This window comes from Gambusia affinis, linkage group LG02 (genome assembly GCF_019740435.1).
Source record: "Gambusia affinis linkage group LG02, SWU_Gaff_1.0, whole genome shotgun sequence".
Lineage (NCBI taxonomy): Eukaryota > Metazoa > Chordata > Actinopteri > Cyprinodontiformes > Poeciliidae > Gambusia > Gambusia affinis.
In genome coordinates this window covers 25574507-25590293 of record NC_057869.1, presented here as the reverse complement: position 1 = coordinate 25590293, position 15787 = coordinate 25574507, and the positions used below count along the sequence as shown (strand labels likewise).

The 15787-nt window shown below is 38.2% G+C and overlaps 1 protein-coding gene across 4 annotated transcripts in view; it reads right to left on the bottom strand.

Annotated features, from left to right (window-relative positions):
• csnk1g1 (casein kinase 1, gamma 1) overlaps positions 1-15787 on the bottom strand; it is a 29276-nt gene that overhangs the window by 12536 nt on the left and 953 nt on the right. For all 4 annotated transcript variants that reach the window (XM_044140196.1, XM_044140205.1, XM_044140215.1 and 1 more), the window contains exons 2-10: positions 9362-9773; positions 8328-8368; positions 7712-7781; positions 3072-3223; positions 2740-2974; positions 1627-1712; positions 895-979; positions 468-616; positions 279-386 (exon numbers count right to left, since the gene is read on the bottom strand). In XM_044140196.1, coding sequence (XP_043996131.1) covers positions 279-386; positions 468-616; positions 895-979; positions 1627-1712; positions 2740-2974; positions 3072-3223; positions 7712-7781; positions 8328-8368; positions 9362-9542 — 1107 coding nt within the window. In that variant the 5' untranslated portion in view covers positions 9543-9773. The remainder of the gene's footprint in view (positions 1-278; positions 387-467; positions 617-894; positions 980-1626; positions 1713-2739; positions 2975-3071; positions 3224-7711; positions 7782-8327; positions 8369-9361; positions 9774-15787) is intronic.

The following is a 15787-nucleotide window of genomic DNA, read 5'->3' as shown; positions in this document are numbered from 1 at the left end:
TTGTCGCTTAAATGAGTCTAATAATAAAATTATACTACTGTTGGCAAATGTTAAATATAGTGCAATAAAGTACTCATCTGTACTCTGGAGACATTGGTATGATTGCCTTTTGTAAGGCTAGAAGTCATGTGTTTGTATTGTGTATTTTTTGTATTTTTTATTCTTTTATTGTCTTTGTTTTCTCTTTGTATGTTATCTGGACTCTGAGTCTGTAATAATAATAAATCTAATCTAATCTAAATCTTACTGGAACTGACTCTCTCTGCTCTGAAGCATACCTGATTTCGAACCGGCGCGTGCTGCGAGGGCCGGTCTCTGTGAGGATGGCTCTCTCTTGTTACCGCAGAGGCACCAGAGTCTATGTGGACAGATCCCACCGGCGTGGGCTGGCGGAAAGGAAACAATGAGCTGAATTCAAGGGTTGACGTATTTAAGGCATGACCTTGAAAACAAAACGGCTCACTTACTATCTGCCTCCCAACCCAGTCGTAAGTGTAGTCAAACGTGTATCCTTTTCTCTCAAATAGCTCAGTAAATAGAGTCCTCAGATATTCGTAGTCAGGCTTTTCAAAGAAGTCTAACCGCCTTACATACCGCAAATAGGTGGCCATTTCCTCTGCGTGAAAGGAAACAGAAAAGAAGCTTGATATGGGTAAAGTACAGGTTAATATAAAATGACTTGAAAAGTATTAAAGTATTTCCAGCAAAAGTTTGTTATCATGACAGGCCTACTTATAATGGAGTTTTTACAGAGAAAGCTTTAAAACAAACTTAACTGAAATTTCCTCCTTTTCTAGTAAATACTATTTCATTTTAAGAATTACAAAGATTTTTTTTTTATTTTTTTTAAATAATCAGACTAAATTCATAAACTCATCATCATCATCAGCATACCTGGAAAATTCTCACAGAGGACTTCAATAGGAGTGTTTCGTTTTGTATCACCAATCTTCTGGTATCTTTCTTTCAATGTGTCAGCCTACAAAAATGAATAAATAAATGAGGACCTCATAAAAGAACATTTCAGTTCTGTTATCTGGAATATTAACTTTTTATTGAATAACACAAATGGTTAAAAACATGCTGGAGAAATCTCTTTATGGAAAGAAAAAAAAAACCCCGCAAAGCTAAATGTGTGATCTTTCAACCCATATGCCGCAAGACATCATACGGGAAAATCTGACGTTCCCACTGAATTCCTTAAAGTATCCCCTTGTGGAGCAAACTGTGAATAATTTGCTGCACATCTCTCCCCGATATTCCAGTCTACAAAACCTACACCAAGTCAAAATCTGGATAGATTTGAGATCACTACAAGCATCTAAAATTGATCCAACTAGTGTGAAGGGTAAAAATCCAGATTCACTGTATAACTAAGTCAGGCAACAAAAAGTAGAGACACATTTTATTAGTTATTTTTCTAAATTTGGTGAAGCCGTTTTAAAAAAAAAAAACCCAAAAAATAACAAAGTATCAACTTCTAATGGTTAAAATGAAAAACCTTCTGAATATACACACTCTTACATCAACTGCAACGAGTTTCTCATTAATGATGAAGGTTTTCCTAAGCAAGGTACGAAACATTCCCCGACAGATTCGGTGACATTGGCCATGCCCTCGTCATACCTTTAGTCCTTGCCAAGGTAAACTCCCACGCAGAAAATACATGAACATGTGCCCTAAAGCCTCCAGGTCATCTCGTCTGCTTTGCTCTGTATCAACACATTTTTTTATTTTTTTCATTTTTACATTTCGTTTACAAAACCCCCCCCCAAAAAAACAAGGCTTTAAAAATTTGACATATAGGACTTTGATAAGTAAACCTTGAAACTTTATCCCATTTTGTCAGGTTAAATTTACACACTTTAATGTGTTTTTTGGGGATTTCATGAGGCAAGTAACCCATGACTGCAAAGTTGAAGAAAAACAATACTATAAAGGTTTTGACAGAGGACTGGGTAGAGTAGTAGTAGTAGTAGTTCCTCCTGCTAGGTTAGTGCCTTTCCCTCTGGGCAAGGCACTAACCTTATGGTGCGTTCACACCAAATGCGTTTCAAGCAACAAGCGCCTCCAGTTTACATTAAAAGTCTATGTGGAGGTGCGTTTTGAGTGTCTAGCACAATTTGAAGTGTTTTGAGCATTTGACGCGTCGAATGCATCCAACTTTCCACATAGACTTTGAATGCACCTGACGGTCAAAACACGCTTGGTGTGAACGCACCAAAAAGTTACCAATCGATCTATGTATTGGTGCATGAATTTAGAAATATTAGCGTAGAGCAGGGGTTTCAAACTCCAGTCCTCAAAGGCCGGTTTCCTGCAACTTTTAGATGTGCCTCTGCTGCACCACATAGAATTATTAGGTCATTAAGGCTCCGGAGAACTGATCTACACAAGGAGGAGGAAATTAAGACATTTCATTCCAGTGTTTTGTACTTGTGGCACATCTAAAAACTGCAGGACACCACTGGATTTTGACACCTGTGGCGTAGAGAGCGCTGAATGTAAATTCTCACCACGCTTTCTGGATTTTTATTTGTAAAAAAATAAAATAAAATGTAGCCCATGAAACTTTTTTCCTTCAACTGTAAAGTTTAGCATTACTTTGTGTTCATTGTATAAAATCCCAATAAAGTACATCAACGTTCAGAAGTTAGCAACACAAAATGGGGAAAAGTTGAGTGTTTGCACGACACTGTATCAAACTCCAACAAAATCACAGCTTTGGCGTTGTCTTACCTTTGCCTAAGTGTGTGTTAATGGACATGTATCTGGCTGTCCCAGTCAGGCTCTTATGCTCCCGGTAGGGAATGTGTTTTTTGGTCTCGGGGTCGATGTACTCTTTGGCTAGGCCAAAGTCAATGATGTGGATGATGTGGTCCTTTTTATTCCCTTGCCTTCCGATGAGAAAGTTTTCAGGCTTGACATCTCTGTAGATGAGATTTTTAGAGTGCACGTACTCCATTCGAGAAATCTGGTGGGAAGAAACCAGAGGAATCAGCCGCAGAAAACATTCCAGGGCCCTCCAAATGAGAAAAATAATAACTTGTTCCGACAACGCTGGTACCCACCAGCTGAATTGCAATCATCAAGACAGTCTTCAGTGAAAAGGTCCTGTCGCAAAGGTCAAAGAGATCCTCTAGACTCGGCCCCAGCAGCTCCATAACCATGGCGTTGTACTTCCCACAGGGGCCGAAGTAGAACACCTGCGGTACTCCCTCTGCTGTAGAAGTGAAATGACACGAAGACTTAAGAAAAATTGAAGCTGAACCTGTTTGAAGGCACATCCCACCCTTTCCTAACTTAACAGTAAACAGAATGTGGCGTCTCACCAGGGTTTGGGTTGAGGGTATTAGTGGTACAACTGAAATATAATCTTTTCACAGACAAGCAGCACAAAGTCCCATTACAATCATATCCTCTAAGCTCCACTCAGTCTAACTGCTTCACATTTTCATGCATTCATCATCTCGTCTCTTATTTTATTACTTGCCAATGAGCAGTTTACTGCTGAGTGGGCAGTCTAATGTGAGTATAATGATGGTAGAGATCTGTTTGGGTTGTTTGTCATGGGTCATGCCTTCTGGGTATTGAAGCTCTTTGTTTCAGAAGAGCATTTAAAAAAAAAAAAAAAAAAAAGAGGAAAAAAAAAGCCTGAGCCGCTTCCACGCGAAGTCCTTTAAAGTTATTCCTCTTTAACAAAGGATCCACATGCAGCCAGAGATGCTGTGAGCGGAGGCTGTCACCCTGATTGCATCGTGGTTTCAAAGAACAAGAAATCAGGTCAAACTGGTAATTGGCTTCAGGGAAGCATGACTTCTCCTTTTCTCCTTCTTACTGCCAGTCAGTGCCTAAGTGTCATCCCAAGAAAGTTCAAAGAAAGCTTGCATTTTATTTTAAAAGCTTTTCAAACGAAGGTGTGGTCAATCATGGGAAATTGGCTCCGGAAAGGGAGGGATGCACACCGTTTTTGATGCAGCATACGAGTTTTGCTCGGGGAGATAGTTTGATTTTAAAAATTGTTGAAGATATGAAAATCGCCTGATGGAGGAGCAACAATCAGCACATGAAAGTACAACACATTCACATATGAAGATGCAGAGGGAAAGTGGCTGGTGATCAGGTGGCCCCAATTATTGCCTGACCAGACAGAAACATATTGATCAGATCTTTTTCTGCGGCGTAATGAGAGCGGCCAGGTTGTACAGCAAACAAGCAACCAAGAATGTCGTGAATCAGGTCTCTTTCATGTCAGGGATGGAGTTGCCATTAAATACATCTTGAATTAACTTGTTATAAATTTTATTATACCAAGTTAGTACAAATGTTGTTTGCTGCCATGATTTCTCAGTTTAGTTTTTTTCCTCTTTCAGCAGACTTCTCTGACTCTCTCCCCTCTCCTTTTTTCCCTTTAAACCTTTTCCCTACCTTTCGATTCTCCTCTCTTTTCCCATCTTTGTGTTGACTACATTTAAAACCTAAGCGATTTCAATTACACATATGTCAAGCCTGCAATGTGAAAATAAACCTGTTGGGCCTCACTTCTGCACTCAGACAACAATTCTGAGTTCCACACTGCTGGATATGTAAAAATTAAAAGAAGAAAGAACAAAGGGAAGAAAGACACGTGGTAAAATAGAATCTCGTTGAGTGCAGAATGTTAACTTTTGCAAAAAAGAAAAAAACCCCACTAACTTCTGTTTAGATATCCGACATCTACATCTTCTTGGGATTGCACACAGAGATTATGGACCAGCTAATGCTAACCAAAACCCAGTCAGTTAGGAACAACATTTATGTAACTATTTTGTCCTTATTTCAAAATATTACAACTGTTTTACATCAACGGCTCTCACACAGTGTTACGTTCATTATTCATGAATAATGAATTCTAATGACCAGTAGATGTTTCAAAGCTAGTCTTATGGTTCTTCAAGCGAAACTGGAATTAGCTTAAATAATAACAATAATAATAATAATAATAATAATAATAATAATAATAATAATAATAATAACAATAAAGATTGAAAGATTTTCAAGAACCAGAGATTGGAACTCTACTCCTACAGTTGAAAATTGTGGACAGACATCCAAATGGCCCTCTACTTTTCAGTCAGTGCTTTAGGCATGAATTGTGAAAAGTGGCATTTTTGGCAGAAGATGGAGCATGGGAATGTAAAAGGCAAGCTGCACTGCATCCTGTGCCATTATGTAGTTTCTGTGGGCTGTTAATTACACCGCAGAGATGAGTGGATCCCAGAGTGGCTGGGGGATGCCTAGAAACTGTTCAGATAAAAGATGCGCTATAAATTAGTGGAGAGGGTTAAAACAAGGCTGGTCAAGCTTTAGAGAACTACTAAACATCACAGATGACGTGAGCATCGATGTCTAGGAATAAACGGTCATGATGAGTAAAGATACTTTACAATACGCAGGATAATGATTCTTTCCAGTTCTGCAGAATATCTTCCTTTTACCCATTCTTTCCTTAACATCAATTGGGATTTTAATTAATTAAAAATGATGAATTTTTAATAAATTCATTAAAAATTGCAGGAGACAATCAGATGCGGCTTGAAATCCCACAGAAAGCTCACTCCCATGTTTTTCTAATTCAAGTTTTTCATTTCTACCAAGCTGTAGAACAAGATGTTCACTCTTAGAAGTGTTTCATGGCGTGGCAGCTGATACCTTTTTACACCTCCTCTGTGTAAACCAACCCTTAGACGAACAACTGTCCTCCTCAAACATCACCATCCTCATCATTCTTCCTGTATGACTCAAGCAGAACAACTGAAAGCCGACTCTTACGCCATGATGGAATCATCCTCATTAATAGCCAGGGACATTTGGTTACGCATCAGCAAGCAACACCTGATAGAGGGTCAAAGTAAAGCCGCATAAATTGATAAAAATGCTGCCTGCACAGATGCAAACAACCCCTTTGCCTGAGAGGAATGTGGTACAGCGAGCAGCCAAGACGAAATGAGGTCACATTATCCCATCTGGAGGAGAGGACAGAGGTGGGTTAGCGCTAAGAGAGGCAAGGCCTGCTTGCTAAATATTTAATGGGTTTCCGCACAGTTGGCCTTTTCCAGTCTTTGCCTTTTGCAAAACAAAAGCCATTATTCTCCCAGACTGATTATCATGTTGGACCAAAACAGAAGAGATACAAGAACTTTTCAGAGAAGGCGTTTCACTTTTTAATAAGTTTAGATATTGATAAATCAAATTCTTTAACAGACGTATTTATTAATATTGACATGTTTTCTCTCTCTTTTTGTGTGTGTGTGTGTTAAAGCTGACACATTAGGGTTTTGAGGTCAAACAATTAACATAACCAAAAAACGGCTTTATTATGAGTTAAAAAATAGGATGTGTGTGAAATATAGAAAATCAACACAGGTTCCAATCTCCCATCCAAACAGAGAGTGCTTCTACAAATCTTTGTACACGGGTAAAAATTTAGAGTGAAGGAAAAAGTCCACTTTTTTGAATGGACATGAAAAAAGTCCATTCAGAAAAGTTGCAGGTTGATCAACAGATCAAGAAACTGACTGACTCTGTTACTGAAAAGAAGGGTGGCCATACTAGTGTCACAGATTCTTTTATTATTATTATTATTAAATGTCTATTGAAAAATTTAGCATTCTTTGTATCAAATTTTCATTAACAGAAAAAAATAATAAATTACTTTGGGAAAGTGTGTGTGCGTGTGTGTGTGTGTGTGTATGTTGGGGGGGAGGGGTTTGTTAATGCTTGCTAAACAATTATGCACATAAGAAAAAAAACAAACACTTGTTTTTACTTTTAGAATCATTCATGTTTGAGGCTTATCAACATTTTTGATTAACCAGCAGCACTCTAGTAGGCAATTCATAAAAATAGTCCTCAACAATATGCTAACAGCAGTAGCGTGTGTTGAAAACTCAATGTAGAGCTTTCTGAAATCTAATGCTAAATTTTAGATCAGGATCACAGCATTTTAAAATGATTCCAATTGGAGATTCTGGCAAACATCAGCCTGTCCTCAACAACAGACACCTGTGATTTTATGTCAGTAGCATAAAATGCTGTGTGAGTATGTCTTGGCAGACAAGTTTGAAAATCAATGCCTGCTTTTCATGTTTAAAATTTTAGGGGGAATTTGAAGGGATGACTGGGATCAATTGGGAATGGTCGGGAAGGAAACAGTGTCTCTGCTGGACGCAGACGGGTTTGTCTCGGCAACCTTGGAGAAGATACAAGGTATCAGGAAGACAACCATTTCGTTTTCCAGTGTTTGTAATGTAGGAGACGACAGATGAAACCTTTAATCCTAACTGAGCTGGAGACAACAAGACGAGGCAAGCGAGACACAAAATTCTCTTCCCTTTGGTTGATCATTTGTCTTTAAAACGGCTGTCTTAAGTTTCAGTCAACCGTAAAATCTTCATTTCTTTCTAGGTTAATAAGAAGTCCAACTTCAACTCAAATCAACGAGGCTTCTGTAAAGGTCAGTATCTCTAAAGGCCTTCATGCACTCTTTGTACACAATATCCTGGGAGATTAAAGCGAGCTCTTAAACCAGCTCCCTATCTGCTCGGAGATGTGTAATCACTTGTTGTGGAAATGATGCAATCTCTGGCTTCATCTTCCAAAACAATGAAATCATTATCATGCAGTCACACATAAACACAGCAGGGAATTAAATCCAAATCTTTGATCTCACCTGTGGTCCCGAGACTTTTGTAGAACCGGTACTCCAAATGTAGCTGTGGGGCCCTCGACTTCACTGGTTCCTACACGACGTGCACGTAAAAGATTTTATTAATTTTATAGTAAAAAAAAAATAAAATCACACACACAAAAAAAACTCCAAATAAAACAAGATGCATTGATTAGGCTCTTCATAATGATTGTCTGACCCTGTTTTTGTCTGATTTCATTTTTGCTTTCTTTGTACTAAAGATGCATAAAAGAGGAAACGTCTACTGCATGTTCTTTTAATATAGTAGTTTAAAAAAATTTAATAAAATCAAAAGATTGCAAGAGTATCTCCACTTCAATCCAAACATGAACTATATGCCAAAAAAATAGTGTGGGTTCTTGGTTACAACTCACTTAATTACTAAGAAAAAAACCCAACATTTTTAGGTATTTGATCTGTTGTTTTTCAACGCAAAACCTGATCTCTAACCAATTGATTGGTGCATATCTAAATAAAAGAAATTGCTTTTTTTCCCCCTAAAATGGAAACAGTCAAAGGTTTTAAAAAAAATAAAATAAAATTCATGCACAGCAGCAGTAATGAGTAAAATGTTAAAGTGTAACTGCAGAGGACTTACCAGTTTAATGGCTACATACTCATTTGTGTAGAGATTTTTACCTAAAATAAGACAGAAAAGTAAAAGTATATTAAAAATCGGACATTTCAACCTAAAGGGGTGTAGGTTTCTCACCCCTTCACCCTTCTGTATCTTTATCACTGATGATGGCTACATTAGGGACATCAAATCAGAACGGTTTGATGTAAGGCCATTCGACAGAATGGATGCAAGACCATTCCGACTTACATCCATTCCACAGAACGTTTAATACTGAAAAACAGAGATTTAAGCTAATTTTTTATGATCTAATCAATAAATCCATAAATAGGCACATACATAAAAGAGTTTGCGTACAGGTACAAGTGAAAGTAGAAAAAAATCAAAATGGAGTTAAGAAATAGAGTTTAAATCGGACCTAAAAAATCCAAACAGACCGACACCTATCCGACACAACTAACATTAATTTTAGGCCCAAGCCCAAAGCAAACCAGACAATATTTTAATTAAGCTTTTGCTGCTTTTAAATTTAGGCCATAATTTGAGTAACAAGTGCAACATTTCCTGTTTTTAGCTTCTTCTTTTTAACATCTTCCTGCTCTATTTTGTTGCTTGTTGTAACTGGAGGGTAAGTCAGGTGCAAATTATCTGGGAAGTGTGATTGATAGGAGCGGAGCAGGGTGAGCTGCATGTACATCTAATGAACATCTGCACCTTAATTTCTATCTTTTCTCAACAGGGTAGGCAGCCTGCTGGTCTCTTTATACTACTAGAGTAACACAACTTTATATTGCGCATTCCTGTTTCGCTTTCTCTGTGCTGTATGTATCATAGGCTTCTTAAATGTTCCGCAGATCATCAAGGAGATAATTTTGGTCCAACCCGGCTCGAATATCCGGTCAGGCTCAGACCATAACTCTAAACTCTAGTACGAAGTGGTGAAGCAGGTGAACTGACCAGGAGATTCCTCGACTACTCAACATGACATGAGCAACTGATGCCCCAACGTCTCTTCAGTTCAGCGTCGTTTCAGAAAAGATTCAAACCCCACTTACCGAGCTTCAGTTCCCCAAAGTTTCCACAACCGATCTTCTTCCCCACGCGAAAATTAGGTCCCACCATGAGAACGCCGGAGGTGTTCGAGGAGCCGGACGGTCGGTGTCCGCTCCGGTTTCCCTGGTTAACTTTGGTGCCTCTAGTCGTCCGCTCGCCGTATTTCTCTCTTTGTTGATCCATGGCGTGCCACAGCACTGGTCAGCAGGAGCCTCGAGTGACGCACAAAAAGAGGCCTCCTGGGCCGGGCCCACCGCAGAAGCCACAGCCCTGGTTACTGGTGGCACCTGGATGGCACAGTCGCTCTCATGGGCCAGAAGCTGGAGCCGTCAACCCGCGGGCCTCCCCGACCTCGCCCTCTCAGCTCGATCAGTTGCTAAGCCTCGACATCTGTCACACAAGGAAGGTAGAGACCTGGAGAGAAAAACAATTAGAGAGAACAGGTTAGATCTCAGATATGTGGGTCCGAAAGGGCTTAATTTATATTGTTACTATGAAATATAGTAGACTGAAGAACAAAAAAAAAAAAAAATTAACCAGACTGTAGGAAAAAATAACTAGGCTAGATAATCCTACCAGGGTAGTTCTTATTTACAAAGCAAACTGTGCAATGACCTCTAAACACCAGAATAGCAGACTAAGCAAATATATTTAGAAAACTCTTTAAAGACTTCACTTAAGTTATTACTAAAGAAAACTGCACAAGGAAGTAAGAACAGCAATCTGATGGAAAGAAACCAACGGGGAAGCGGAACCAGCTTTAACATATCTTTAATTATCAGGCTCAAAGCTGAGGCTTTGAACTTTCACTTATGTGTATGCGTAAACATACAGGAAAAACAGAATTGGGTTTCTTGGCAGAATTCATTTAGAGGCACATGTAAAGCCTTCCAATACAGTAGCAGACAGGAACTGGACCATCAAGGAGATCATTTTGTCCTTTAGTATATGTCTGCAGACACTTTAAAAAGAAAGTACATAGTTTTCAATGTTCAAAATAAGTCTGTATTGGACAGACAAAAAAACAACATCCCCCCCCCTCCCCCGAGATGCCAATATCGATTATAATTTTCAATAAATTTTTTTGCACAGCTGACAGTCCGAAAGGCTCGGTTCGATTAATGACCAAAATGGCAACATCCGTTACATTTTTGCTTTCACACTGCACCGTGTCAAGTGGACCAACAGTCTGACTAGATCTGGTCCTGATATCTAAGCTTTTTTTCCCTCATCAAAAACAACTTTTCTTTTGTAATTTTTTAGACGTTTTTTTCTGATAAGGATTCTGTTTTCTGTTGATATATATATATATATATGTATGTATATATATATATTCGCAATTAAACAAAAATGATCTTGGCCTGACTTATACTCCGTCATGATTGAAATAAAAGTCACTTTTTGAAAACTTTTTCTGTAATTTCCGTTTTTAGAAAAGAAAGCGATTAAACAACAACAAATAAAGACTCATTCACGACCTTTAAAACAAGCACAGATTGAGAAAACGGTGGCAAAAACGTACTGCTGTCCTTAAGAGACAGCAATCAAGTCACGGTGGTCACAGAAAACACAGCGAGCAGTTTTAGCATCAACACAAAGCTTACGGCATAGTATGTTATCACAAAAGAATTACACACACCACCCACAGCTACAACCTGGCGGACAACGCCAGAGGAGAGTATTATGTCAACAGTTACATAAAGCCACGTCTACCTCCACTCGACTGCAGATCTAAAAATCGCTTGATTACTGCTGATGAAGACAGCTCGGTGTTTTATTATGCAATAATGACAAGTTATGTTCCGTCGATGGGGTTAAAATCCATCTAGTTAGCTCTACTGCAGCAAAATAAACATTCTGATTATGCTCAAAAGTATCCATTTCACAAAAAAGTCATTTTAAAAACCTATTAGTAATTCAGTGTGGGAAAATAACACAAACTGTTTTGAACACAATGGCATAATTCCTCAGCATGGTAAGGCTGATGCTGAAGGTATTCTGTGTGTGTGTGTGTGTGTGCGTGTGTGTGTGTGTGTGTGTGTGTGTGTGTGTGTGTGCGTGGGCGTGTGTGTGCGTGTGTGTTTGTGGGATTCTGGATGACTCATGCTCAGTGTTGCCTGCACAGATCTCAGCGTCCAAGTCAGCCCGTTTGCTCTCAAGGGCAACAGAGCGCTGCTGCCATTACATAAAGCCGAGAGCATAACACAATAATAATAAAAAAAAAACAATAGTAATAATAATAAATACATTTTCAGAGCCAAGCTGCAATGGCTTCCGTTGGGCAAATAATGATTTGTGGGCCGTTCTAAACCGAGCGTTTTGATTAGCGACCGAGGAAGAGCTCCCTCATCTTCACACACACACACACACACGAGCCAGGCCCTCGAAACGCTTTCATTCAGTTCACACCGCACAATTATATCGGATGCACCACAGTTCACTTTACAGGTGCAAGGTTGTTACAGAGATAATTACTTGTGTTTATAAAGGAAGAGGACAGCTACAGTGATTTTTAGGGCTGTGTGCAGACGGATAGAAAAATGTATTCTATGTTGCAATGTGCAAAGCACTTTGAAATGCCTTGCTGCTGAAATGTGCTATACAAATAAAATTTGATTGAAAAAGGGCAACAAAAAAAAGTCTACTACTGAATTTAACGGAAAGAGGTGTTGCTTTTGTTTTACACAATTACGACCTGCTTTGCATTTCCGTCTCAAATATTTGTGTAAACGCCACGATACCCTGAGGTTTTTGCTACTCAAGGTTATCACACCGACCCATGAATTCATCCACCCAGCGCTGCGGCGGTCACTCTGGGTCCCAGACAGAAGACTACCATGGAGACGTAAACATGAGGTAAAACCTGCAACATCTTTACCGTGGTTTTCCCCGTGTTATTTTAACTGACTGAACGTGCAAATTTACAAGACAAGAACTAATGTGCTGTGGACGCTAAGTAGGTGTCTAAAAATAGAAACTGCCTGCGCTGAACATCTTCTTCAGCTGGAACTGTGTGAAGGGTGGAGCAGGATTGTGTGATCCCTGATGAGAGGTGGGGAATCCCCGGCCTTCCTCGCTGTGAAAGCAACACGTCTCCAGACAAAGTGAGGACGTGTTGCGTGACACACACCTGTTGGCTGAACTTAAGAGAAAAATGCATTCCTCGGACGGAAAACACGTAAAATCATTTAATATGTCCTCTAGAAGTTACGTCTGCAAGAAACTTGCAAATCCCCTGACTCAAGTGTGTTTTATTCAGCTGTCTGTAGTTAAATCAGACCAAACTTTTCTTGTTTTTTTGTGAGTTTGAGTTTTTATTTGCTAAATGTCAAATTAGATTTCTTTCCCAAAATTCTGAAGGTTATGGACATTTACTTAGGGAATATAGTCTTAATGTGTATGCACGGTTTATTATAAGTGTATTATAAGCCTTTAATTGTTTATTTTAAATAGGGTTTTTGTTTAATACAGTAGAGACAGATTCAGCCAAGTTTATAGTTGACGTGTTATACTGAGCATAAGGCAGTGCACACCAACCGCACCCTCCCTACACGCTATCATTTTGAAATTATGATGCCTCCTTGTGCACCTCCAGATTTTTGTATCTTTTAACACTTTTCAATACAAAAATACGTCGAGTCGCTTGTGGACTGACCCTACCACAGGGCTCAGCAGGTTTTCTGGAGGAAACCCTGGTATGACTTGAGTCAAACATTTTGGGTTTCCTTCTACAAGCTTCTCACGATGGCCTGTTTGGAGCACTGTCTGTTTTGTCCGTAAAACACTTCGTAACCACTTTGGTCGTTTACTTGGGGTAATTGTCCAATTGAAGACCAATCTGCCCCCAAGCTCCGACTTCCTGGTTGATGTCTTCAGATGTTGCTTCAATATTTCTTCAGAATGTTCTTTCGTCGTGATGTCATCTACTTTATGAAATGCAGCAGTTGCCACTTCTATATTTCACAGTTGGGATGGTGCTCCCACGATTACAAGATTACAAGTAATCCCCCTTTTTCCTCCAAACGCAACATTGGTTATAATGGCCAAACAGCTCCACTTTGTTTTCATCAGATCACAGGACCTGTCCTCAGGTATACCTTAATACCTGGTATACCTTAATACCTGAGGACAGGTCCTGCAAACTGCAGTCTGCCATTTATTGTCTTTGCTTTGGAGTAACGGATTCCTCTTTGCTGAGTGGCCCATCACTGCCCATGTCGGTACAGGACATGTTTCCTTGTACATAATGATACTGTCTAGCATTTTCACAAGATTTCTGTGGTCAATTTGCACAAGTACACATATGTTGTCATGAGAATTATATTCTGAGTCTTTTAAAATCTTCTTTTCAAGGGCAGTGTAAATGTATCTCACCTGTTGAATGAAGGTGTAAAATACATGTTAGTGATGGCAATATGTAAGGTTTCAATGAGGCATGTTATTTTGTGTTGTAACCGATTGACATTTTAGCCCAGTTAAACACTACTTAATTTTGGCAATTTTGGACTTTCAACTCAATTCAGTTCATCTATATAACAATAGAATAAAGAAGCCAAACTGATCCCTCTAATTCAAAATAATTTGTTCATTGTCATCATTAAAATAAATTCACTTCAGCTTAATATATTCAAATAGTATCTGATTAAAGATACTATAATAATTTAAAACCCAAATTACAATACAACGCAGTTAAATTCAGTTGATCAAATCAATATGCCAATTGATATTATCTGATTGAATTAAAAAAAATGATATTGAGAGTGTTTATTTTATGATTCTAAAACAGCAAAGGACTGTTAGTAGTTTGTAAAAATATAACTTTATGACAGCAATGATCAGTAACAAAACGCATCCCTTGAGTTAAATATAACAGTTTACTTCCTCAAACTATGTTTTTAAAAATGGCAAATATTTGATTAAAAACTTCAACAAATGTAAAAAGCTAAACACTTTCAGCTGAACTGAATTTTTTAGAACAAATATTTTCTGACGCATTTTGTCTTCAATTAAAAACCGTGAATGCTCAGAGAGCAGCGATTAACCTTCAGTGGAAAGATCAGCGTTTGAGGGGGGCCTGCCAGCAGCGCAGACCCCCACTGTGGCAGCTGACTCTCATTTCCAATAAACTAACTTATCACGGTTTAGACTCGGATTACTCAAATATACATCGATTCTCAAACGTCACACACCCGTGCGCCTCCATTTATAAAGAACCGCTTTCAATCTGGTTTTCAAATCAGAACTAATGAACACATCTAAACCTTATTAAAGCAAACGTTTATACATAAACGGTTGAGAACACCGTCTGCCAAAACTGTAAATGTCTCAGAAAAAACACACAACGGGATGGCAATCTTGAGGCAGCCATTAATTCCTCCATCTCACTTGTATCAGTGTTCTGAACTTGCTGATTGGATTAAGAAAATATATATATATTATTATAATAAGAGTCTTCTACTTTCTCCCTTTAGTTCCATTTAATCAATTAGTTTTTGTGTTCAACTTAGATTTGTCATTCCTAGATCTATGGCAATAAAGATGTACAAAATAAAGTCCAAGGTTCCAAATGTCAAGGTTCATTATATTTTAAAGTCCTGAATTGTTTTCATTGTTTCCCTCTGACGAGTATTGCAACTTTATTTACAAACTATTACGCAAGCTTTATAACTTTTGACATTTATTTCATTTAGACCAAACATTTTGACTCTGCACAGGCGGGTTATAAGCAACAAGCTTTAAAAAAAAACAAACAAAAAAAAACAAAACAAACAAACAAAAAAAAACAACAACTTGCAATTTTTTCTTATCTTACTGTTTCAATGGTTTGAAGTCATTTTAAAGAAGTGCCAGAGGAGGAAATGGAGTTTTCTTTTGGCTAACAGATAAGAATCAGACACTTCCTGCTGTGCGCTGCTGGTCAGCTAGATGCATAAAGAAATGCAAATGTAACTGCTCGGAAATAAAAACAATAAAAGAAATAAATAAATCTTAATATGTTTTGGAAATTTAAAGAGTGCTACCCAATCAATCTTTTTTTTTTATATTGCCATTATAACTAGAAGGTGTAATATTTTAAACCCTAAGCACTTGGAAACTCTACATATAAACAAATGTTATAATGCTAATTTTAGAGATCAATACACTTTTGCAGAATATAATCAGTTAGCTTAGAGTACTCAGTTGGAATTCTACATTTGTAACAAAATGAGTGTGAAAATCTCATCTTTTTTAGATTTGACTCAGTTTGTTTTAAAATATATTTTTTTTAACACACAGCAAAATGAAATCATGACTGATCCTGAATGATCATCAAAGTTAACACTGACTTTGATGATTTCTAAACCAGTGTTTCAGAAAAAGCAACAATGTGAGTAATGTTTTATGCTTTGCTGGTTCTGCTGTAAAGTCTTTCTGTGTAACCACACAAG